The sequence below is a fragment of the Budorcas taxicolor genome, chromosome 18, assembly GCF_023091745.1.
Source record: "Budorcas taxicolor isolate Tak-1 chromosome 18, Takin1.1, whole genome shotgun sequence".
Classification (NCBI taxonomy): Eukaryota; Metazoa; Chordata; class Mammalia; order Artiodactyla; family Bovidae; genus Budorcas; species Budorcas taxicolor.
The window spans coordinates 53,454,981-53,481,849 of record NC_068927.1 but is presented as its reverse complement, the minus strand read 5'-3'; the positions used below and the strand labels follow the sequence as shown (position 1 = coordinate 53,481,849).

At 41.5% G+C, this 26,869-nt stretch overlaps 1 protein-coding gene and 1 non-coding gene across 2 annotated transcripts; one reads left to right on the top strand and one right to left on the bottom strand.

Annotated features, from left to right (window-relative positions):
* Nucleotides 1-15,349: 15,349 nt before the first annotated feature.
* On the bottom strand, nucleotides 15,350-25,406 carry LOC128063458 (zinc finger protein 233-like). Its single transcript, XM_052656224.1, has 5 exons — nucleotides 25,291-25,406; nucleotides 18,226-18,350; nucleotides 17,337-17,429; nucleotides 15,582-15,664; nucleotides 15,350-15,475 (listed from the first exon to the last, which is right to left on the bottom strand). The coding sequence occupies exons 1-5, from the start codon at nucleotides 25,377-25,379 to the stop codon at nucleotides 15,362-15,364; spliced, it is 504 nt and encodes a 167-aa protein (XP_052512184.1). The 5' UTR covers nucleotides 25,380-25,406; the 3' UTR covers nucleotides 15,350-15,361.
* TRNAE-UUC (transfer RNA glutamic acid (anticodon UUC)) lies at nucleotides 22,923-22,995 on the top strand. The gene has a single exon. It is a non-coding gene; the product is annotated as a tRNA-Glu (tRNA).
* Nucleotides 25,407-26,869: the final 1,463 nt, after the last annotated feature.

Genomic DNA, 26,869 nt, shown 5'->3' with positions numbered 1-26,869 from the left:
CTCTTTGTGACCCCTGGACTGTAGCCCACAGGCTCCTCTGTCCATGGGATTCTCCAGGCAGGAATACTGGACTGGGTTGCCATCCCTTTCTCCAGGGGATCTTCCCAATCCAGGACTGAACCCACATCTCCCGTGTTTCCCACAATGCAGGTGGATCCCATTGAGTCATCACACAAGCCCGTAGATGTGGATTAGCTCTAAAGCTTTTGCACAGCAAAGAAAGCCATAGACAAGATGAAAAGACAGTCCTCAGAATGGGGAGAAAATATTTGCAAGTGAAGCAACCGACAAAGGATTAATCTTGAAAATATACAAGCAGTTTGTGCAGCTCAATATCAAAAAGACAAACAATCAATCAAAAAATGGGCAGAAACTACCTGAACAGACTCTTCTCCAAAGAAAACACACAGATGGCCAATAAACAGATGAAAAGATGCTCAACATCACTCAGTGTTAGAGAAGCTCGACATCACTATTAGAGAATGTAAACCAAAACTACAGCAAGGTATCAGCTCACACCACTCAGAACGGCTGTCATCAAAATATCTGCAAATAAATGTTGGAGAGGACGTGGCGAAAAGGGAACCCTCTTGCACTGTTGGTGGGACTGTAAACTGATAAAGCCACTATGGAGACTGGTATGGAGGTTCATTTAAAAGTCAAACTACCATATGACCCAGCAAAACCACTACTGGGCATATCCCCTGAGAAAACCATAGCTGAAAAGGACACAGGCACCCCTGTTCATTGCAACACTACAGACAACATGGGAGCAATCTAAGTGTCCATTGACAGATGGATGGATAAAGAAGTGGTGGTACATATATGCAATGGAATATTACTCAGCCATAACAAGGAATGAAATTGGGTCATTGGCAGTGATATAGATAAACCCAGAGTCTGTCATACAGAGTGAAGTCAGAAAAACAAATATCATATATTAATGCATATATATGGAATCTAGAAAACTGGTACTGATGAGCAACAAATATTAATAGCTGCAGAGCAGGAATAGAGACACAGATGTCGAGAACAGACATGCGTACACAGCCAGGGAAGGAGAGGGTGGGATGAATTGAGAGAGTGGCACTGACGTGCATATACCACTGTGTGTAAAACTGATGGGGGAGCTACTGGGCAGCACAGGGAGCTCGGCTCAGTGCTCTGTCACGACCTAGAGGGCTGGGAGGGAGGCTCAGCGGGGAGGAGACACATGTATACTTATAACTGATTCACATTCCTGTACAGCAGAAACTAACATGATATCGCCAAGGAACTATATTCCAATTAAAAATAAATGAAATGTATATGGAAAAGCAAAGAAACAAATAGACAAATTTTTATTTTAAAAGAGTAAACTAGAAGAAACACACTACCTGATGTTGAGAGATCCTCTAAAGCTACAGTAATCAAGAATGTCGTGATAGTGGAGGGGCAGACACACAGATTAGTGGAAAACAGAAAGTTCAGAAATGGATGCATATAAATCTGGCAAACTGACAGAGGCAAAAGCGATTCAGTAGAGAAAGGACAGTCTTTCAACAAATGACGTTTGAACAACTGACCTCCAGTGCAGAAAAAGGATGAGCCTTAACCTAAACATACACCTGATGCAAAAATTAGCAATGACTTGCAGATCTGACTACAAAATTATAAAATTTAAAAAATAATAAGAGGATATATGTAGAACTGATTCACTTTGCTGTACACCTGAAACTAAACACTATCAATCAACATACTCCAATATTTTTTTTTTAAAAAGGGGGGAAATTTGAAAAAAGAAAACATAAGAGAAAATCTCTGGGATCTGAGATTAAGCAAAGAATTCTCAGACTTGACACCAGAAGTACACTCCGTATAAAAACACATTCATAGATTTCAGTTCAGTCGCTCAGTCGTGTCCGACTCTTGTGACCCCATGAACCGCAGCTAAATATCAAATTTTAAAACTTATGTAAAAGAAAACATTAAGAGAATGAAAAAAACAAGCAATGGACAGGAAGAAAATATTTGCAAAACACATATTCAAACAATATTCTCTCCATAATATATAAAGAACTTTCAAAACTCAACAATAAGAACTTTAAAACTCAACAGTAACCAACCGCCCAATTGAAAAATGGGCAAAGAGACATCAATGTACACTTCACCAAAGCAGATATGATGATGACAAATAAGCACATGAAAATACCTACAACATCATTAGCAGTTAAGGAAATTACAAGTTAAACCACAATTAGATTCCACTACACACCTTCCCTTGTGGCTCAGCTGGTAAAGAACCCGCCTGTAATGTGGGAGACATGGGCTCGATCCCTGGCTGGGTTGGGAAGATCCCCGGGAGAAGGGAAAGGCTACCCACTCCAGTATTCTGGCCTGGAGAATTCCATGGGCTGTACAGTCCGGGGTCACAAAGAGACGGACACGACTGAGTGACTTTCACTTTCACACACCGATTAGAATGCCTTAAATAAAAAATAGGAGCAATATACAAGCAGCTCATGAAGCTCAATACCAGAAAAACAAAACCGCCCCATCAAAAAGTGGGCAGAAGACCAAAACAGGTGTTTCTCCAAAGAAGATATACAGATGGCTAATAAACACACACAAAAAATGCTCAGTGTCACTCAGTATTAGAGAAATGCAAAACAAAATTACCACAAGGTTATCATTTCACACCCATTGGAATGGCCATCATCAGAAGGTCTACAAACAATAAATGCTGGAGAGGGTGTGGAGAAAAGGGAACCCTCCTGTTGCACTGTTGGTGGGAATGCAAATTGATACAGCCACTATGGAGAACAGGATGGAGATTCCTTAAAAAACTAGGAATAAAACTATCATATGACCCAGCAATCCCATTCCTGGGCATATACCCTGAGGAAACCATAACTGAAAAAGACACATGGCCCCAATGTTCATTGCAGCACTATTTCCAACGGCTAGGACATGAAAGCAGCCTAAATGTCCATTGACAGATGAATGGATACGGAAGTTGTGGTACATATACACAATGAAATATTACTCAGTCAAAAAGGAATGCATTTGAGTCAGTTCTAATGAGGTGTATGAACCTAGAGCCTGCTACCCTGAGTAAAGTAAGTCAGAAAGAGAAAACAAATATTGTATATTAAGGCATATATATGGAATATAGAAAGATGGTACTGATGAACCCACTTTCAGGCCAGCAGTGGAGATGCAGACAGAGAATAGACTTGTAGACACAGTGGGGGAATGACAGGGTAGGACAAATTGAGACAGCATGGAAACATACAAGCTACCATATGCAAAATGGATAGCCGGTGGGGATTTGCTGTATGACTCTGTGACAACCTAGTCTTTAGTCACAGCATTTGAGGTCTAGTGCCCCCACCAGGGATGGACTCCAGGGCCCCTGCATTGTCTTAACCACTGGACCACTAGGGAAGTTCTTTAAAGGCATTATCTCATTGTCTTAACCACTGGACCACTAAGGAAGTCCCTTAAAGGAATTATCTTAATTGAAAGAATCCAGTTACATAATGTTAAGCATTATATGATTTCACTTAAATGGCATTCTCTAAAAGACAATACCATAGGGTTAGAAAGCATATCACTGGTTTTGAGGGTTTATCAACGTGACGAGGAAGAACCATAAAGGGATAGCATAAGGAAGTTTTTTGGCGTGAAGACACCATTTTGTATTCTGAGTGTGATGCTTACACGCATCTATACATGTGTTAAAAGTCACAGCATTTGGGAACTCTCCGGTCCTCCAGTAGTTCAGACTCCACGCTTCCAGTGCAGGGTACGCAGGTTCGATCCCTGGTTATGGAACTAAGATTCCCACAAGCCATACAGAATGGCCAATAAATAAATAATCCAAAGAATTAAACACCAAAATATTCTTTATTATTATAAAGTCATTTTTACTATAAAGTAAAATAGTGATATTTTAAATAAACTTTGAAGAAATAGACTATCTGAAGCACAAATATTTTTGAAATTTATTACATGTGTGGGGTGAAATGTATAACGATAGCACAAAGGACAGAAGGGAGAAACTAGAAGTGCATGGATGTAATGATCTGACATCATTCTTTAAGCAATGTAGCATTATTTTAAGGTAGATTATGACATTATGGGGTCGCACAGAGTCAGACACGACTGAAGCGACTTAGCGTCAGCAGCAGCATGACATCGTGGGGGCTCCCAAGGTGGAGCTAGTGGTAGAGAATCTGCCTGCCAATGCACGAGATGCAAGAGACATGGGTTTGATCCCTGGATCGGGAAGATCCCCTGGAGTAGGAAATGGCAACCCACTCTAGTATTCTTGTCTGGAAAATTCCACGGACAGAGGAGTCTGGCGGGCTACAGTCCATGAGATCACAGAAGAATTGGACATGACTTAGTGACGAAACAACAACACACCTATTAGAATGGATCAAATTAATAAGGAAGGAAGTTCTACTCAGGATGCACAACTGGAACTCACATACAATTTAACAGCACTTGGGAAAATCGTTTGATAGTTTATTATCAGAGTGACTAAAATGTACCCTCAGACCCAGCAATCTTACTCCTAGGCAGTGAGCCAAAAGAAATGAAAACATGCTTTCAAAAATCTGTATGCAATGTTTACAGCAGCTTTATTCATAAGTGCCAACTGCTGAAAACAAACTGAAGGCTCCATCAGCTGGTTAATAGGTAAACAGCTGTGATAGATTCATATCATAAATTTATATCCATGCCATAATAAAAAATAGAATCTTAAGAGGAATGAACTGATTAATGAACTAATTAATTCTAATTGATAAACATTAAATTAACAATATTGATGAACCTCGACTTTATGTTAAATCAATAAGTCATACATGAGAACATAGTTATATGACATTTCAATTGTATGACTCAGTTCATGTGACATTATGAATCATAAAGTTGAAGTTTGTATCAAAAATGGTACAACTTACTGAGAGGGGGGGAAGTCTGGCTGTTTTTTTTTAAACCTTAATATACTATCTTTTCTGTGCCCCAGTGATTACCCTCTTGGGTGTTGATGTAGGACAAATTAATCCATGGAAGTACTTATATAGAAACGTTTGGCCAAAATGGTAGAGTTAAGGACTTTGGAAAGTCCACTCTACATTAAAAAAAAGTGGAAAAAAAAAAGTTGGCAGATATGGAATTGACTTTTTTCCAGAACTCTGGAAGTTAACCAAAGGGCTGCAGCAACCCAGGTGGATTTAGTCAAGAAAAATAGCTGAATCTCAGTCAGGAGAGGAAGGTCTGTGGTTTTTCCTTAGCTTAGGCCCACTTCCCACTCCCCAGCTCAGCAGTAGCCTTGGAAACTGAGGCCCTGTTCTTCCAATCCTGGAGGAAGCAGAGCAGACCTGGAGCTCTTCCCAAGCCTCCTTCCCAAGGAGTTATTATTGGGCCAATTGGTAGATTCCCTGGAAGGCCCACCCCATACAACATTCGTGCACCATGGTGGCCCAAGGCAGTTCAGCTGGGGCCCATAATGAACTAATCACAAAGCTTAAAAGGGAAAGCTGAGGAGTGAGACATCCCGTATGGGTTCCTGGTCAACCAAAATATAACGTGGGAGGCTGCAAATAAGAGTTTGTCTGGGGTCTTAAGAATTGCAAATTGGGAGGTGCAGATTCAGGTAACCACACAAGTGTGTTCCAAAGAAGGGAGAGGCATGGACTTACAAAGACAAAAAGCTACGAAGGTTGTCAACAGTTGCTGGCTGATTTGCAGCAACATGGATGCAACTAGAGATAGTCATACTAAGTGAATTTCAGAAAGAGGACAGACTGTATAGTATCACTCATATATCACTTATATGGAATCTAAAATATGACAACTGAACTTATCTATGAAACAGAATGGGAGAAAATATTGGCAAATCATATATCTGCTAGTATTTAGAACATACTCTGTACTATTACAACCCAATAATACAAAGTCAAATAACCCAGTTTTAAAATGAGAAGATTAGTTGTTAGGGAAAGGCAGATCAAAACCAATTCACACCCACTCGGATCGCCAGAATGAAAAAATAAAAAAATCCACAAGCAACAAGTGTCGGCAAAGATGTGGAGAAATTGGAACCATCAAACATTGCTATCAGGATCATAAAACGGTGCAACCACTTTGGAAAACAGTCTGGCAGTTTCCCAAACATTTAAACATAGAGTTACTAGATGACCCAGTAATTCCACTTCTAAAGAGAAATATCCCGGACAAATGAAAACATATTCACACAAAAACATAGAGGTTTACAGTAGCATACACAGCAGCCAGAAGGTGGAAACATCCAAATGTATGAGTAGATCAACAAAATGTACTATATCCATAAACAGAATATTATTCAGTCACAAAAAAGGATGGAGTAGTGATACATGTCATACATGGATAAACCTTGAAAACATTACACCATATCCAGCAAGCCAGTCACAAGAAGACTATATATTATAGGATCCCAATTTCATATGGGGTTTGGGGGTTTAGTAACTAAAGGGTACAGTGTTGCTTTTGAGGTGATGAAAATGTTCTAAGATTAACTGCGGTGATAGGTGCACATATCCGTGAATATATTAAAAACTACTGAATGTTACATTTTAAGTGGGTGTATTACACAGTATGTGAATTATATTCAATTAAGCAGTTATAAAAAGTAGGCAAAAACAGCACTTTTCAAAATCACTTTTTCTATTATTGCAAATATTATCATGAATGCCTATGTTTTCTTTTTTAAATTATGAAAGTATGATAACACATTTACCTGGAAGATACAAGTAACTTGGAAAATGCAGAACAAGGTTACATATAGTTCCACTGTACATAACTCAGCAACCAAACAACAACCAACAATATATTACAATTATTTCTTATGTGGATAAATTAAGATATTTGGTTAGAGTTTCAATAGCAAACACTCAAAAATTAATAGAATGAATATACAGAGAACATAGTAGACCTGAAAAGCGCTATGAACTAATTTGACAGAATGAAGATTTATACAATTTTCACACAACAGTAGGATACAAATTCTAGTCAAGTTCCCATAAACTAGGAGACACTGTAACATATCCAGGAACATAAACACACGCAAAAATGTCATGGTTGAAAGGATGAATGCCTTAAAAGAGCACTGAAAACCACTGGCTTAGAGGAGGGATAAATTGGGAGTATGGGATTAAGAGAAGCACACTACCACGTATAAAATAGATAAACAGCAGTATTTTCTGTATACTACGTGGAACCATATTCAGTATCTTGTAATAAATTGTAACAGAGAAGAATTTTGAAAAAAGAATACAGATATATAAATATATGTGTAACTGAATCACTTTGCTATACATCTACGACACAATATTGTAAGATCAACTACACTTCAATAACAAGTAAATAAAATTCAAGTCAGAAAACTGGTTGTAATGAAGTAGTAATGCAGAAATTTTTAAATTCCCTTTTATGCTATTATTTGGGAAACAAAAATGAGAACAAACAAAAACTATAAATGAAATTGCATCATAAAAGGCAAATGCCTGGCACATTACAAGTACTAAATATTCGGTATCATCTTTCACACTTCCAGAAATCAGCAAAGACACGGCCACGCATTACAAAACGAGAGATGAGAAAGCAACTCACCTGGAACTTGGTTGTTTTCTCCTTCCTCTGGGGAAGGGCAGAGTCACGAGAAGACAGAGCTAGAAAGACATGATGAGAGAAAGACAGGAAGCCCCTAGCCTGTTTGGCATCTTTGTGAAAATTACAAGAAGGTGCCCCTCCCACAGAGCAGACGTGGCCCCACACGCCTTGGTGAGTCGAGTGTGGGCTGGGGTCCAGCTGCCACTAGTTCACCTTGCCTGAGCACCATCATAGTCAGCAGCTGGTCCTCAGAGCACCCAGGCTGGCTGTACTATCCTGAGAAACGTGGGTAGGGAGGCAATACAATTTTTGTTGCTGGGGCCAAAATGCCTGAGTTCAAGTCATGGCCAGGCTACTCATTGGTCATGTAACTTGTGCTTACGTTAATTCGCCATCTGCAGGTTGAGGACTCCAACACAGCCTACCTCTCAGGATAGCTGTGAGGATTCAACATGTGGGCAGGTGAAAAGCTGTTCTCACGTTCCCTCAGGGACCCTTCCTTTTCTGGCCAATGCATAGAAGCTGATGCTATGCTGTACAGTAAAGCCATCTTTGTCAAAGAGCTTGTCAGACACCTGAACATCAGGCTGTAATCTTTGAAAAGTGTAAAATTCTGAGTGCTACTTATTTGTTGCCTGGTTATTTTATATTCATAATTTAAAAAGAAAGGAACCAGGCTTCCCTGATGGCTCAATGGTAAAGAACCAGCCTGCAATGCAGAAGTGGGTTCAATCCCTGAGTAGGAAAGATCCCCTAGGAGAAGGAAATGGCAACCCACTCCAGTATGCTTCCCCGGGAAATCCCATGGACAGCGGAGCCTGGTGGGTTACAGTCCAAAGAGTCACAAAAAAGTCAGACACATCTGAGCGACTAAACAACAACAACAAAAAATCCCAAATCACTGCTGGTCAATTTTCTTTGTGAAGCCAGTCTCTGTTTCACTGTTTCTTTTAACTGCTTTTTGGGCCCCATCCCACAGTATGTGATGGAGTCTTAATTCCCTGACCAGGGAGTAAACCTGCACCCCCTGCATTGGAAGGCAGAGTCTCGACCACTGGACCACCAGGGAAGTCCCTGTGAGTCTCTGTTTTAATAGCACTTGAGCAGCGATGACAAAAACCCAAGCCATGTAGTCATTTTGGAGGTTCTGTGAGCCTCAGGGCCTTGGCACATTAAATTCTCAACAACTAGTGAGGTCTGGGATGACCATTGCTCCAATTTAACAGATAAGAATGCTGAAGTTCAAAGAGACCAAGATACCTGGGTGTTACAGCTGGCAAGTGGCAGTGGTTGGGACTGAATCCAGGTTTTTTGTTTTGTTGATCTGTAAAAAACCTCTTATGGAAATTTAGAAACATATATGGGCTTCCCTAGTGGCTCAGTGGTAAAGAACCCACCTGCCAATGCAGGAGATGCCGGTACAATCCCTGGGTCAGAAAGATTCCCTGGAGAAGGAAATGTCAATTCACTCCAGTATTCTTGCCTGGAAAATTCCATGGACAGGGGAGCCTGGTGGACTACAGTCTATGGGGTCGAAAAGAGTGGGACTCGACTGAGCAGCTAAACTACAAGAAGTGAATCCACTTCTGACTCAAGAACCTGTGCTCTTCACCTCATCACCAGGCTGCTCTAAAGACAACTACAGTCGAGAAAGGGGGATTCTCATGGGATCATGAAAGGACAGTCCAGGAGTGGATTCGTTCTCTACGGCTGCTGCGGAAAATTAGTACAAACTCAGCTGCAAACAACACAGATGCATTCTCTTACAGTTCTGGAGGTTGGAAGTTGGAAGCGAGTAAGGCTAATATCAAGGTGCGTGCAGGGCTGGTTCTTCCTGGCGGCTCTGCGGAAAGCTCCGTCTCTCACCTCTTCCAGCTTCAGGCGATGCACGCGGTCCCTTCTTTAAAGCGAGGTGCCTGCTATTTTCTGACAGCCGGCCCTCCTCTTCTAAGACGCTTGTGATTACATTGGGCCCACCTGGATCATCTGAGCTCCTCTCCCCATCTCCAGACGTTAATTACACCTGCAAAGTCCCTCTTGCCACATAAGGGAACATATGTACAGGTTCTTGGGGGTCAGGACATCTTTAGGGGGCACTAACTCAGTCAACCATAAGGAGTAGAGGACAGTCACACAGAAAAGGGGAAAGCTCCTGCTGACATGGGACCTGCTTGCTGGAGAGTGTACCACGGGGAGGAGCATGGTTTCTGGAGCCGTGACTTTGAGCGCTTTTTGTGTTTTTGTTTTTGGCTGCACCACGCAGCAGGTGGGATCTTAGTTCCCTGACCAGGGATGGAACCTGCACCCCCTGCATTGGAAGGTGGCGCCTCAACCACTGGACCACCAGGTAAGTCCCTCTTTGAGGTTTTAATAATAATTTGCTACCTCTCTGTGCTTTACCTGGGTAAAAGGAAGAAAATCATAACCTCCTCTCTAGGTCTTCAGGAGGCATAACACAGTGACACTACATGAAACATGGATCTGTGGTAGGCACGTGGTAAGCATTTAGACGTGTTTCCTATTCTTGTTGGTACTCATGCTCAGTCGTGATCAACTCTGTGACCCCGTGGACTGTAACCCACCAGCTCTTCTGTCCATGGGATTCTCCAGGCAAGAATACTGGAGTGGGTCACCATGCCTTCCTGCAGGGGATCTTCCCGACCCAGGGATGGAACCTGCACCACCTGCATCTCCTGCATCGTCAGGTGGATTCTTTACTGCTGAGCCATCGGGGATGCCCATTCTTGCTGGCATCTATCCTTACTTGAAGGAGCGTCCCCTCCCAACTCCTGATTTCCTCTCTCTGCCTCCAGGATCATCAGATGCCTTCTGCCTTGTATATGGGGGCCGCACAGAGATCTGGCAATTCTGGAGGTTTAGTTGGAAAAACTCACTGGACCAAATAAGGGTCAGTTCTGTCTGTGCTGTTTTGTCACAGTTTAGGGTCCCTCTAGAGGGGTTTCCTGGGCTACTCTGGTGGCTCAGACGGTAAAGAAATCTGTGAGCAATGCAGGACACTTGGGTTCAATCCCTGGTCTGTAAAGATCCCACATGCCAGAGAGCAACTAAGCCCGTACGCCACAACTACTGAGCCTGTGCTCTAGAGCCCATGCTCTGCAAACAAGGGAAGCCACTACAATGAGAAGCCCAGGCACCACAACTAGAGAGTAGCCCCTACCCAGCAACTAGAGAAAGCCCACCCAACAACAAAGTCAGCACAGCCAAAAATAAACAAATAAAAATTTTTAAAGAGAGAGAAAGCTCTTGAGAACCTAACTTGGTGCCGCAGGCTGCCCTTGGCTTGCCTGGCCACCATTCCCTCAACTCTGCGGAAAGTGTGTATGCCTCTTATTGCTTGCATTAAAAGAATTTGTGCCTGCAGAAACTAACACAACATTGTAAATCAACTATACTCCAAGCAAAATGATCACTCCATGGGAATTTTCTGGCAGTCCAGTGGTTAGGGCTCTGAGCTTCCACTGGAGGGGGCACAGGTTTGATCCTGGTCAGGGAACTAAGACCCCACATGCCACATGGCAGGGCCGAAAAAACCCTATTAGCCACACACACACACACACAAAACATTCATGCCTAGAATATACAAAGTGGCATCTGTTTCTCTATTGAACCCTGACAAGTCAAGTACTGATCCTATGTATAGAATTTCTGTCCTCTTGTGCAGGCTCTGATGAGTGAGGTCTGAACTGTTATTAAAAGCAATAAACTCTTCACATATACATAGTTTTCTTTTCCTCGTGCACCTCTCATGAATAAAAAGGTATGAGTTTCACTTGAAGTCCTTAATATCTTTTTCATATGCACAGAACCTCTTGTGGGTTCTGTGCATGTATGCGTGCTACATTGCTTCAGTCGTGTTGGACTCTTTCAAGATCCCATAGACTGTAGCCACCAAGTTCCTTTGTTCATGGGATTCTCCAGGCAAGAGTACTTGAGTAGGTTGCCATGCCCTCCTCCAGGGAATCTCCCTGACTCAGGGATTGAGCCCACTTCTCTTGCATCTCCTACATTGGCAGGTGGGTTCTTTACCACTAGCACCACCGGGGAAGCTCACGGGTTCTGAGATGGACACAAAGATATAAATTCCAAATCAACCCTTCCTCATCACCTTCATAGCTATTTTTCATTACACCTACAGGATTCATCTACTGAAAGAACCCTCAGATGAGTGTGAAAACTCAGCTCTATGCAATATCCTTTCCACACACACAGCACTTGGAGGGCTTCTCCTCCTCATGGACTCTAGTGAATATGAAGGTATTTGATCTCTCTGGAGCTCTTTCCACCCCTATTCACAGTAAATCCTCCATCCTGGGTGTAAACTAAGTAGACTTGAGGAATATCACTTAAACTGAATTTGGGGAAATACTTCCCTGGTGTTCCAGTGGCTAAGACTCCACACTTCCAATGCAAGGGCCCTGGGTTCAACTCCTGGTCAGGGAAGTAGATTCCACACGCCACACCTAAGACCTGGCATGTGTGTGTGTGTGCTAAGTTGCTTCAGTCATGTCTGACTCTTTGCAACCCAATGGAATATAGCCCAGCAGACTCCTCTGTCCGTGGGATTTCTCAGGGAAGAACACTGGGATGGGTTGCCATCCCCTCCTCCAGGGGATCTTCCTGACCCAGGGACTGAACCCACATCTCATGTGGCTCCTGCACTGCAGGTGGATTCTTTACTGCTGAGCCACCTGGGAAGCCCTAAGACCTGTGTACTACACCTAAACAGGTGACTTCCTGCCACAAAAGATCAAATAGAATCCAAAGTCTTGCAGCATTATACCCCAAGTATCCAGTATACAAAAAAAAAAAAAAAATCACTCATCATACCAAGAAACAGAACAATCAGAACTTGAATGAGAAAAAACAATTAACAGACATCAATACCAATTCAGATGTTGGGATTATCTGAAAAAGATTTTGAATTAAGCACATAATCCTTTTTGTCTCAGCTAGTTCGAGTTGAGTTTCCTGTTTCTTGCAATTGAGAACATCCTAATGCCTATAAACTACCAGGAGCTCTAAGCAGCCTGCCTCAGGGTCTGGTGTTGGCCCTGGATTCTTCAGTAACATGAAACTTGAGATAGAATAGAATTAAAGTATCCAGTGTCCTGGAAGGTAAGGCCCAGAAGAAACTGTGAGAACAAGGTTAGGGAACTCTACTCAATATCTTGTAATAACCTATAGGGGAAAAGAATCTGAAAAAGAATATACCAATATATACATGAATCACTTTGCTGACCACTTGAGTAATACAACATTGTAAATTAACTATACTTCAATAAAACAATAGTGGAAAGCCTCCAGTAAATGTATACCCAAGCAAACCATTCAACCAAGCAAACTTGAAAGCATCTGAGAAGTACAGAGTGGTGTTCAAAACACTCTGTGCCTTAATAGCTTAGTGCAGCATCTAGAATGCATGTTTTAATATGTTTCCCCCTTTTGTACACTCTTTGCCACAAAATTTTATGGAAAGAAAACCAACTTTCTCTGTTTCATTAAGTCTGGTCACCAAGGACCCAATAAAAAAAAATAATGAAACTTACACTACATATGACTGATGGTACACTGTCCAGAGAAAGTCTTAACTGGTAAGATGAAAACTTGGGTCCTTTTCTGCCTGTAAAGTGAAGCTAAGCAGGACAGAATGCAATGGAGAAAGTCTAACATTCAAATTGCAGATTGCATGATTTTACATATCGTTATTAAATGATCATTTCTTTGAATTAATCTTTAAGGCCTCCTCTAAGAATCCTTTTCCTAGTACAATTTATTGTGATTAACTGGGATTGAGTGCACTAAAATTTTCAAATATTTGTCCTACTAATAGTAGGTTTTCCTATCCTTCAAGTGATACAAATTCCAGGGCACCTTCTATGTTTGGCACTGGTGCCAGATCATGGCTGTATAGCAGCAAACAGATTTCCTGCCCCTATGGAACCTACATTCTAGTGGACATGGATTTTGTTGTGTCCATCATTATACTTTTGCTAAAGTCCTGAGAGTACTTCTAATTCTAAAGCCTCCCCTGTGTAGATTCTATTGAATGTGAAAATTCTGATTGAAACCCACTGCACCATCCTTATAGGGTTTTGCTGATGTATATTTTCTTGAAAATTGTGACATTTTGGTCCCTGTTGGAAACACCAGTCATACTCATACAACAAGTAGGTCTCCTCATTGGAATTCAGATGACTGTAAAAAATATAGCTCCCTCTTGAATTCTCAAAATACAACATTTTATAACTAGCCCCTGCAGTGTGGGTTTTCTGATAAAAATGTCACATCTAGGTTCTGAAGAAATTTTTATCACACTTATCATGTGTACTGGACTGATCACTACCATGGACTCTGATGAACCTGAAGACAAGAAATCTTGCTAAAGCCCTTACCACAGTCAAAACATCTGTAGGGTTTCTCTCCTGTATGGACCCTCCAATGAAGATGGGAGGTGTGACTGAAGCTCTTCCCACACATGCTGCACATGCATAGGGTCTCTCTCCTGTGTGGATACTCAGATGAACGTGAAGGTATCAGTTCCAGATGAAGCCTTTCCCACATTCTTCACATTTCTAGGGTTTCTCCCCTGTATGGACTCTCTGATGGGCTTGAAGATGTGAGCTCCAACTGAAACTCTTCCCACACACATCACACATGTAGAGTTTCTCTCAGGTGTTGATCCACTGGTGGCCTTGAATATGTGAGCTCTGACTGAAGCCTTTCCCACATGTATCACACCTATAGGGTTTCTCCCTTAAATGGACTTTCTGATGGGCCTGAAGATGGGAAATCTGACTGAAGTCCTTGCCACACATATCACATTTGTAGGGTTTCTCTCCTGTGTGGACTCTCTGATAGGTCTGAAGATGGAAATTCCAGCTGAAGTTCTTATCACATACATCACATTTGTAGGGTTTCTCCCCGGTGTGGATTCTGATGGGCTTAAAGGTTTGAGGCCTCACATACCTCACATTTATATGGTTTCTCTCCAGTGTGAACTTTTTGAAGGGGACCACAGCTCTGGCTGAACATCCTGTCACGTGTGTTCCATTTGGATGTTTTGAGGGTAGGCTGTTTGATGGGTTTGAAGTTGTGATATCTTATTGAAGCCTTTACCACACAGCTCACATTTCCAAGATTTCTCTTCAGTGTTGTCCACACAGTAACTGTTGAGGTCTAAGACATGACTGAAGCCCTTCCTATACTAGCCACATCTATACAGATCCACCCTGGGGTGAATGGGCTCATCAGAGGAAGGGAGGAGTTCTGATTGAAGCACTCAGCACACACCTGACATCTGTAGGGTTTCTCCCCTGGGTTGGCTCTCTGGTGGATTTGCATATGTGAGCTCTGACTCAAGCCCTTCCCACACTCACTACACATACGGGGCTCCTCTCCTACTTGCAGCTGCTGCTGAAGTTCAAGATCACAGCCAAGGTTGATGCCTTTTCCATTCTCATCAGAGGTCTGACCTTCTGAGTGGATGATGCTATGCTGGGATGTGTTCCTCACAAAGTCTTTTCCACAATTATTGTGGCCAGATGCCATCTTGCTTTTGTGTACTTCCTGATCACCATGGTGATGAGAGATCATTCTCATGACGCAATGATCACACAGCCACAATTTATTTTTTATGTCAATTTGCTGATACATACTCTGATAATTCTGACTCTCTCAGATTCATTTTCCTCCAGAAATCTCAGGAGGTCTGAATTTGAGGTTCTTGATTGTTGACACTATTGGAACTCTTCCCTTGAAGCTTTCCCACACAGTTCTCATCTTCAGCAACCTCAGCAGATTCTGCTGCCCACACCTGACAGGAGGAATCAACTTGTTTTAGTAATTTGGACTTGTTGCTTTGCAGACCTATTATTGAGTCCTGAGTTCTGGTTTAATTTATTTGTAACTTGTTCCCATACCTGCCTGCACATAAGGCCTTCATGCAAAATGTGTCTTAGTCCTACTTCTTGAAGAGTCTCTATTTCATTTTTATTCCTGTGTCCTAGAAGGATAAAAAATTCAGAGATGAAAGTGAGGACAAGTTCAGGGATATAAGATATTTCACAGGTCGACTGTGTTGGGAGATCCTATTCAACAAGTGGATTGTTCAGCTGGATTCTTAGTTTTATCATGTCTATGGAAACAAAGAAGTAATAATGAGACTCATTTAGAAGTATGCTGATGGGACTTCCCTTGTGGTCCAGTGGTTAAAACTCTGCATTCTCAATGCAGTGGGTATCAGTTCAATCTGTTGGTTGGGGAACTAAGATCCCACATGCTGCATGGCATGGCCTAAAAATAAATAAATGAATGAAATTAAATTTTAAAAAAAGAACTAATATGCCGAGGCTTATACATGAGGTCAAAATGAGAAATACAGCACTACAGAGCATGGGATGTTCTCAGCAAAAGTGAAAAGGATATATTTGTAAAGGGAGACATCGCCTCTATCCTGATAATGAACCCATGAGATGATAACTTTATTTTCCTTAATTTAGCCACTAAATGCACACGTTAATACCTAAGCTGGGCTTCCCAGGTGGCACAGTGGTAATGAATCCTCCTGCCAGTGCAGGAAATGCAAGACATGTGGGTTTGATCCCTGGGTTGGGAAAATCCCCTTGAGTAGGAAATGGCAACCCACTCCACTATTCTCGCCTGGGAAATCCCATGGGCAGAGGAGCTCAGAGGGCTACGTCCATGGGGTCACAAAGAGTTGGAGATGACTGAGCACAAGCACAATACATAAGCTAGATTTGAGAGAGTTCTTCTTTATTTCAATGATATCTGAATATATAATATTTAACTAATGAACATTATAACTGGGGAAAAAAACTAGAAAACGTATTCCCTTAGCTGACACATCCTATGGCAGTAAAAAATCCTATGTTAATTATTGCTGCTAAATTTGACTGGATTTTCTGATAAGCCTGAATGGCTAATATTATTTTCCAAGTTTTGTAGATATGAATCAGCAAATACCAATAGGTCTGTGGTAGCCAGCACACAAGACAGCCCCCAATGATCCCTGCTTCCTGATATGAACACCCTATTGAAGTCCCCTCCTATCAGGATTGGTAAGCAAAGCCAATAGGATATGGCAGAAGTGCTGGTACGTCACTTCCAAGATTATCCCATAAAAGACACTGTAGTTTCTGGCCTTCTACTCCCTTGGGAAAACTAGCTGCCATGTTTTGAGAACATTCAGGGACAGGGCTGTTTGCCAATGGACTAAGGCCTCCTCTCCTGTCAAGCCAGGGTAGAACTGAGGCCTCCTGCCAACAACTCTGTGAATGACCCCATCTTGGAAGCACGTCCTTCAGGCCCATCAAGTCTTCAAAGGACTGCAGCTCTGGCAGACTTGAGATCTTATGAGATCGTGAGCCAGAACCGTCCTGCGAGGCTGCCCCAGAATCCTGATGCACAGAAACTGTAATGTCTATAGTTTTAAGCTGAGATATTTAAGAATAATTTGTCATACAGCAACAGATGACTAATTAGGTACATAGAAACTAAAGTTAGACATTCATCAGAAGATGAACTGTGTTCTGAAATAATCCTTTCATCACACCAGTTTATTCTCCACTCGTGAGCTGTCTGCAGGAGGGGACAGTGTGAGCCACTTAGCACTACTCTCTGTGAGCTGCAAGGGCTCAGGCCTGCATGGTTCTCACCTGAACACTCGTCTCGGGTTTCTGGCTCCATCACCCAAAGCTGCTCTTCTCTCCCCAACTGGAGTATTATATCTAACGTGAAGGGTTGATATCCTGTGAAAAAGTAACCATACATGTGTAAGGTGAATAAAAACAAAATTTTTAATTCTAATACTATGATCTTCATGCACTCTAAGCAGTATTTTTCCAAATTCTGATCATGACCTGTTGTAATAAATACCTCTTCTGTTGTGATTGGGCCCACAAATAAACAGATGCACATCACTGAAACAAGCGACTGAATCCTAACCATTATCTACTTTTTAAAAAATAAGGATTCTACTTTTACAGCTTTGTAGATCTCAACGTTCATGTGTTTTTATTTCATATTGTACAGAAGCTTTACTTTACATGATTAAATAGGTTAGCTTATTTCAACTGCCACTTAACTTTGTTCTTTTGTTTGCTTGTTTGTTTTTTGGCTGTGTCCTGCAGCACGTGGGATCTTAGTTACCTGACCAGGGGCTTGAACCTGTGCCCCCTGCACTGGAAGTGCAGAGTCTCTTACCCACTGGACCACCAGGGAAGTCCCTGATTAACTACTTTGATCATATCTCCTTTCCTGTTTTTCACTCAGTTTCTGTTGCACTATACGCAGTTTCTGACAAGCTATGCTACTTCCGTCCTAGTTCATTAAATGCAATAATGATACAATTCACTAACTGACCTTAAACCACATGAAGATGTTACAACTGCAATTTATGAAAACAGACAAGGAATAAATAAGATGTCCCATGAAAAGGAGGAAATTCAGGCCCCACCTGCAAGGAAGCATTTCAAGAGCCCCCAAATCTTAAACATGTTGACACCAAGGCACTCTTGAGGGTTGACAGAGTCCCTGAGCCCTCACCCATGGAGACCAGGTTCCAGAAGTTCTCCAGCATCACGTCATGGTACAGCTTCCTCTGGGCCAAGTCTAGCACTCCCAGCTCCTCCTTGGTGAAGGTCACAGCCATCTCCTTGAAGGACAGCCTCCTACAACACCGAACACATGTAGCCTCAATCTTATGATCAGTAGAGTGTGGGGGGTAGGAAGTCACTGTTTATTTGTTTATTTTTAGAAGAAGTCACTGTTTAATGGGTATGGAATTTCACTTTGAGAAGAAAAAAGTTCTAGAGATGTGTTCAACTGTGTGAATGTACTTAAAAGTACTGAACTGCACATTTGAAAATGGTTAAAATGGTAAATTTTATGCTATGTATATTTCATCACAATAAAAAAGCACATCAGGAGGTGGATGAATAATCCAATTTGTGGTATATCCAGGCAATGAAATACAATGAAGCATAAAAAGGAGCGAACTACTGACCCGTGTTCAAAATGAACAAATGATGCCAGACACAAAAAGAGCACATACTGTGTAATTCCATTAACATGAAACTCAAGAAATGATGAAGCCAGTCTGTAGTGACATAAAGTAAATCAGTTGCTGCCTATAGTCAGGCATGTGGGATAGGGATTAACTGGGGATGAGGGAACCTTTTTGGTGATGAAAATGGTCTACATCTGGACTGAGGCAGTGGTCACATGGGTATGTTTGGCAGAATTGATCAAATACACTTATTATATGTAAATTACATGTAAATTTCACCTCAAATGATATAAAAAGACACAATTAACAAAGCAAGACAAACCACAGAATGGAAAAAATTACTCCCAAAATGTATATACAACAAAGGACTTGAACTCAGAAAATATAAAGAACTCCTTAATAATAAAAACTAGAAGCCAAAATTTTAAATGGGCAAACAACTTCAGAAAGCTTTTCATAAGAGACATGACAATGGAGAAAACCCACAAGAAAGTATTCGACATCATGACGGAAAAAGAAATCACAGTTGTGGTGAGATGTCGTTCCATTCAGCTCAGTTCAGTCACTCAGTCCTGTCTGACTCTTTGTGACCCCATGAACTTCAGCATGCCAGGCTTCCCTGTCCATCACCAACTCCTGGAGCTTACTCAAACTCCAGTCCATTGCATTGGTGATGCCATCCAACCATCTCATCCTCTGTCGTCCCCTTCTCCTCCCACCTTCAATCTTTCCCGGTATCAGGGTCTTTTCCAATGAGTCAGTTCTTTGCATCAGGTGGCCAAAGTATTGGAGTTTCAGCTTCAACATCAATCCTTCCAGTGAATATTCAGGGCTGATTTCCTTTAGGATTGACAGGTTTCTCAAGAGTGCTCTCCAACACCACAGTTCAAAAGCATTGATTCTTTGGTGCTCGGTTTTCTTTATAGTCCAACTCTCACATCCATACCTACTCTCACAATCATAGCTTTGACTAGATGGACCTTTGATGGTAATGTCTCTGCTTTTTAATATGCTGTCTAGGTTGGTCATAGCTTTTCTTCCAAGGAGCAAGTGTCTTTTAATTTCATGGCTGCAGTCACCATCTGCAGTGATTTTGGAGCCCAGGAAAATAGTCTGTCACTGTTTCCATTGTTTCCCCATCTATTTGCCATGAAGTGATGGGACTGGATGCCATGACCTTAGTTTTCTGAATGTTGAGTTTTAAGCCAACTTTTTCACTCTCCTCTTTCACTTTCATCAAGAGGCTCTTTAGTTCTTCTTCACTTTTGTCCAACTCTTTGTGACTTCACGGACTATACTGTTCATGGAATTTTCCAAGCCAGAATACTGGAGTGGGTAACCTTTCCCTTCTCCAGGGGATCTTCTCAACCCAGGGATCAAACTCAGGTCTCTCACATTGCAAGCAGATTCTTTTCCAGCTGAGCCACAAGGGAAGCCTGTTATTTCATTAGAATGGCTTAAAGAAACAAGATCCATAATACCAAATGACAGAAAAGAAGAAGGGCACAATGAAAATTTCATGCACCACTGATGTGTTGTCAAATGGTACAGGTATTTTGGAAAAGAGTTTATATTCACTTACCCTACAAATCCAGTCATTCCATTTCTAAATGTTTACCCAAAAGATATGAAAACACATCTCTAAGAAGGTCTGTGAGGCATGATCATGACAGCAAAACAATTAAAAGCTACAAATAGGGACTTCCCTGGCAGTCCAGTGGTTAAAACTCCACGCTCCCTTGGCAGGAGGCTTGGGTTCAATCCCTGGTCAGGGAATTAAGATCCCATATGCCACAAACTATGGCCAAAAAAATAAATTAATGAATGAAATAAATAATATACAAATAAATCATGAAAATTTAAAAATAAATACATTAAAGCTACAAACAACTCAAATATCTCTTAAAAGGACAAACTGTGATCTATTCATAAAATGGAATATGATAAAAAGGAATGGATTACTGACACCTGCAACAACACAGTTGAATCTCAAAAACATTATGCAGGGTCAAAGAAGTACAAGAGTACATACAGTATGATTTTGTTAAATATGTTTAATTTGAAAACAAATCTAATCATATGATGACAGATCAGAACAGGAGATGCTTCCCAGTCAAAGAAACTGACTTGAAAGAGACATGAGAGAACTTTGGGGGTATTGTAAGAGTTTTTATTTCTGTTTTGGATAGCAGGCTAATGCAATTACACAACTTTGAAAACAGGATATACAACTGTCATTGACCCAACACTTAAGATTTCTGTAGTTTTTGTAAGTAAATTATATTCCATTTTTAAAAGCCCTAGGCAAAAGTGTTATGAATCAAAACCAAGTTTATTCAGAGGTACAACAGTCTGTAGGCTTAACTGAGACTTCTGAATGGTTAAATAAAACACAGAAACCCTTCTGAGGTAATACATAAAAGAATGCTGAATCATAAAAAAAACCCAATTGATTATATTAAGTGAAAATATAAAATTTAAATCTGTACATAGACTATGATTCTAAGTAAATAAAGTATAGCTGACTTATAAGAAGTGTAGTAATTTGAGTTTTTCAAATTTTTTGATGTTTGAATTTCTGTACTATTATTTGTGAAATAAAGATGACCAAATAAAAAATATATATAACTAAAAGCAAAAGCAAAAAATATAACCATAAAAAAGCAAGTACATGGCATACAAGGAATGTTTTCTTCCTTTATCCTTCCCATGGAAGAGAAAAAAGATAACAGAAGAGAAAAGAGGAAAAAAAGAGAGAAAAACAAAACATGATAATAGAGAAAAGACTTGTGATTGTTAAAGGGGAGCTGGGTAGAAGAGGGATGCACTGAGTTTGGAATTAGCAGATGCAAACTACTATACATAAGATGGATAAACAACAAGGTCCTACTGTATAGTATGAGAACTATATTCAATACCCTGTGATAAACCATAATGGAAAAGAATCTGAACAAGAATGTGTTTATATGCATAATGCAATCACTCTGCTGTACAGTGGAAATTAACACAACACTGTAAATCAATTATGCTTCAATTTTCAAAAATGTGCCTAATCTTTAAGAAAAGAGAGTCTGTGCGGAAAGAGATGTAATTTTAAGAGATAAAACTCAACTCACCTGGAACTTGGTCATGCTCTGCCACCCACTCTGGGAAAAGTCAAGAGTCCTGGGAAGACATATTGGCAAAGGAGAAAGAAGCCTTGAGACACAGGTCCAAGCCCAAGTGGCTGCTTCGTGTGAATCACCAGACCCTCTGGCCCTTGGGCAGTGAACAGTCTGCTCAAGTCTAAGGAGCAGAGCTCATACAAGAGTCCCTTGGGGCTCCCGGGGTTCAGGGCCATCATTCTCATCCTGGGTATTGGGGGAGATGAAAGGCAGTGGGATGTACTGGCTATGAGACTGGAATCTGGGGCCAACAGTTCCCAGGTCAACCCTGGTACTACTCCTGTGACATAAGATACTGGTTTTCCGCCCTCAGTTCCTGACACAGGGCTCCTGAAACCCTCATAATTTCCTGAATGCTAGAAGTGTGTTTTCTTTTGCCTTCATTCCACTAAAGGAGTCTTTTTATAACATCAGATTTTAGAGACTGTTCAATGCTCTGTCTAAAGAAATTCACCCTTATTTCTGACAAGTCCATAGTTCTGATTGGCTATGTCACTTAATAGTTTCTGGTCTTGTAATGATAGTTCATTGATATCAGCATCTGGTTTTATAAAAGGTATAAATACAGTACTTGTGAATTTTCTCCAAGTAGCCAGAAGAGTCTCAATGGCACATCCCCCTCTGTTGTGACGACTGAAGTAAAAACAATTTTTTTTTTAAAATACAACTGCTAGGTTTATTTTTTTATTTTTATTTTTCATTTTAAACAGAAGTGCCATGGTTTGTCTCACTTAAATGAATACTGTAGTGGCCACAACAGATCTGAATTTATAAGGGTGCTTTGGGGATTAAGTGAGCAAGTCCAATGGCCCTGAATAGGCAAGTCCATCCAGACAGAAAGTCAATTAGTGGTTGCCAGGGGCTGGGAGGGGCAAGTGAGAGGTGATGGATCAGGGGCAGGGGTTTCTTCTGGGGGTGATGAAAATGTTCTGGAACTAGACAGTGGTGATGGTTGTACAATCCTGTGAATATACTAAAAACCAGTAAGTTGTATATTTTGTAAGAAAAAGTATATGTGAATCTTATATGTGAATTACATCTCAAGTTAAAAAATAGGAGAAGAAAGGACTTCCCTGGTGGTCCAGTGGTTAAGACTCTGTGCTTTCACTGCAGAGGGCATAGGTTCAAACCCTGGTCAGGAAACTATAACCCCACAAGTCACAAGGAGCAGCCTAAAAAATATTTTTTTAATAAAAAAAATGTTTTTAATACGGGGAAAAAACAGCCTTGGCTCAGTGCCTGGCACATAACACAAGCTCTCAAGAAGTGATGATATGATTATTTTCCCCATATAATGGAAGAGAAAGCTGAGGATTCATGCAATTACTTTACTGATAATCACAGAGCTCATGAGACCTGACTGACATGAATCCAACTCTGATTCCAGGGCTGGTCTCCAGGTCTCTAATCACACAGAAGGGTATCCTTGGGGAGAAATGAAAGGGGAGTTGGAGAATATAGACTCTGCACATGGAATCAAAGGATGACCGAAGACACAGTTTCTCAGGCAAGGATTGGGCTGGACCGTCTCAGAGGTTCCTCTGAGCTGTAAAATCCTGAGGCTGTTCCTGACTGGGAGGAGAGAGGATAAACTGCATCTTCCAATTTTTTCCTCTGGGTTTCAGGAATCTCAGTCATCAACCTGGTTCCAACCCATCCAGGCTCTACGTGACAGTGGTTAACACGCATGTAGACCCCAGATGGGTTGGAACCAGGTTGACGAATGAGATTCCCAACAAAGATCTGTATAGTCAAAGCTATGGTTTTTCCAGTAGTCATGTATGGATATGAGGGTTGGATTATAAAGAAGACTGAGTGCCGAAGAATTGACGCTCTCGAACAGTGGTGCTGGAGAACTCTTTCGAGAGTCCCTTGGACTGTCACGTACGGATGTGAGAGTTGGACTGTGAAGAAGGCTGAGTGCCGAAGGATTGATGCTTTTGAACTGTGGTGTTGGAGAAGACTCTTGAGAGTCCCTTGGACTGCAAGGAGATCCAACCAGTCCATTCTGAAGGAGATCAGCCCTGGGATTTCTTTGGAAGGAATGATGCTAAAGCTGAAACTCCAGTACTTAGGCCACCTCATGCAAAGAGTTGACTCATTGGAAAAGACTCTGATGCTGGGAGGGATTGGGGCAGGAGGAGAAGGAGCCGATCGAGGATGAGATGGCTGGGTGGCATCACTGACTCGATGGACGTGAATCTGAGTGAACTCCCGGAGTTCGTGATGGACAGGGAGGCCTGGCGTGCTGCAATTCATGGGGTCGCAGAGAGGACACGACTGAGGGACTGAACTGAACTGGACTGGAAGGAGATCAAACCAGTCAATCCTAAAGGAAATCAATCCTGAATATTCATTGGAAGGACTGACGCTGAAGCTCCAATCCTTTGGCCACTTGATGTGAAGACCTGACTCATTAGAAAAGACCCTGATGCTGGGAAAGATTGAAGGCAGGAGAAGAAGGGTGGATGTCATTGCCAACTCAATGGACTTGAGTTTGAGCAAACTCCAGGAGATGGTGAAGGATAGGGAAGCCTAGCACGCTGCAGTCCATGGGGTTGAAAAGATTCAAACACAACTGAGCAACTTTCACTTCACTTCACAATGTATATAAAGCTTGCAGAAGAGTATCTGGCATTCAGTATGTTAACACATTATTATTACTCATTCAACAAAAAGTCTCATCCAACCTCCCATTTATTCTATAAACACTGGAACATTTGTCTGGTAGAAAAAACCTGCTCATGAGTGAAGGAAAGTTGTTGCCCACCTGGCAGAAATGACACGGCAAGATAAAATTCCCTCACGTTGGGACAAAGTACCAGAATTCGTGGGTCACTCACTCTCTCCTCTCTGTGAGTCCTCTTTGAGAAATCAGGGTCAGGAATGGGAAGATAGGAAGATACGGAAGAATGAAAAGTCACAGTTGTGTGTCTCAGGCCCAGGATAATTTATAGCGGACATCCCCATCCCAGGGGTGAGACCCTCTTCTTCCTTTAAAAAAGGTCGGGGCTGTGAGTATCAAAGGAATCCACGGAAAACTCCCCTTTCTGTAGAAGTTAGAGAAGAGCCAGTGGCTCTGCAGCTGGAGCTCAGAACACCCGGGGCCCACAGAGGCTTTCAAGGACTGAAAGCATCGCGGAAAGAAGAAACTGAACAATCGACCGTTTTTAGCAGGTGCCAGCGATCGGTTCTAAGCAGTTTCACATTTGCTTCACGTGAATCTCATCACATGCCAAATAAGGAGGTACCACTATTAACTCCTCTTCACAGAAGTGAATCGGAGCAACCTGATAATTCTACGGAGAGTATATCCCTAAGAGATGGCAGAGCGTGCACAAGGTAAAGGAGGCGAGGAAAACCGAGGGGTTAAGACTCTCAAACTCGGAGAGCGCTACCCCGCTTCGCCCCCACAACCAGGGTACCCGAGAACCTCACCAAACGCCAGACGCAAAAACCGTCATCCTTGCCCTCCATTGCTTGTTTCCCGAGGGTGAAGGCGACGGCGGCAGCTGCGTATTCCACATCCAGACAGGATCAGAACAGACCCAGACTCTCTCTAGGTACTGACTCATCTTAGAAGATACTGAAGCCTCTCACTCCTGTAGCGGAAGTGCCCGCTGCTCTCGGACTACACCTCCCAGAATCCCACACCGGAACAAGGGCTACGGCCCCTCACCCTCGGGGGCGGAAGTGGCGCTAAATCCCCGGCGCACTGGATCACACTTCCCAGAATCCTCGGCGAAAGTAGCGAAATTTTAAAGCTCCCTCAGTTCACCGAGGTGCTGTTTTAGCTTGATCTTTCTTTTCCTTCCTGTCTTTTGGAGGGTTTTGGGTGTTGTTTTCATTACATTACTAAAGTGTGACTGAAAAGTAAATGTAGGTGCATGAGAAAAGAAGGGCGAAGAAAGAATCTCAAACTTGGTTTATTGTGTTTTTTCACTTGTACCTGGATGCACTTAGACCACTGACAATGTTTACTTGGCATGACCTAGTCATTCCAATATGTTAAAGACTCACCAGAAGGAAAAGTAACCTTTGATCAAGCCAGAAAACAAATAACAAACGTTTCCCACTTTTGTTGGCTTTAATTGCTCCTTTTGAAAGCTGGAGTTTCTAGCAAATGAAAGAAGATGCATTAGCAAGAAGGGAGGGAAATGCTGTAATTTGAAAAAGAAAGGCCTAGAATACAGGCATACCTCGGAGATATTTTAGGTTAGATTCCTATTCCAGACCACTGCAATAGAGCAAATTATGAAATAACGTGAGCCCCATGAATGTTCTAGTTTCCCAGTGCATATGTTATTACACTATAGTAGTCAAGGTATGCAATTACATATTAAAAAATAACGTATGTACCTTAATTTTAAAATGCTGTTGGAAAAATGGTACCAGAAGACTTGCTTGACACAGGTTTGCCACAGACCTTCAATTTGTAAAATCATCGTAACAAATAAAACCATCATAAATACTACAGAATGTTTTTTCTCCAGGTTGGTCTAAATCATTGAGCCGTGATGATTATTCAGAAAGTTGGTGTGAAAGTGGGGGTATCCTACTCAGATAAGCGTAACAAGTTCAACTCCTTTTTTTCAACTTTATGAGGTCTAATTGATAAGTAAAATTTTAATATATGTGTTGAATTGATATATTCTGTGAAAGGATTCCCACAAATGAATTACTTAACACATCATCACATAGCTAACTCTTTGGGGGGCAGGGAGACCCTTTAATATCTATTCTTAGCAAATTTCAACTATAGTCACCAAGCTATAGAATAGATCCTTAGATCTTACTCATCTTAAAGGTGAAAGTTGGTACCCTTTTTATAATCTCTCCCCATTCCCAGGCAGCCACCATTATTATACTCACTGTCTCTAGTAAGTTTGACACTTTTTCCCCTTTGGATTCCACGTATACGATAAAATGATACCATGCAGTGTCTTTCTCTGTCTTGTTTCATTTAGTTTATGTCCTACAGTTTCATTCATGTTGTCACAAATATTTCTCCATATTT

Excerpts from the sequence above, each read along its gene's own strand:
- LOC128063458 (XM_052656224.1), bottom strand. The coding sequence starts at position 25,379 with ATGTGGAATACGCAGCTGCCGCCGTCGCCTTCACCCTCGGGAAACAAG. Across the intron at positions 18,351-25,290 it reads GTTTTTGCGTCTGGCGTTTG|GAGGCTGTCCTTCAAGGAGA; the intron begins GTGAGGTTCTCG and ends TCGGTGTTGTAG. Across the intron at positions 17,430-18,225 it reads CTGGAACCTGGTCTCCATGG|GATATCAACCCTTCACGTTA; the intron begins GTGAGGGCTCAG and ends ACTTTTTCACAG.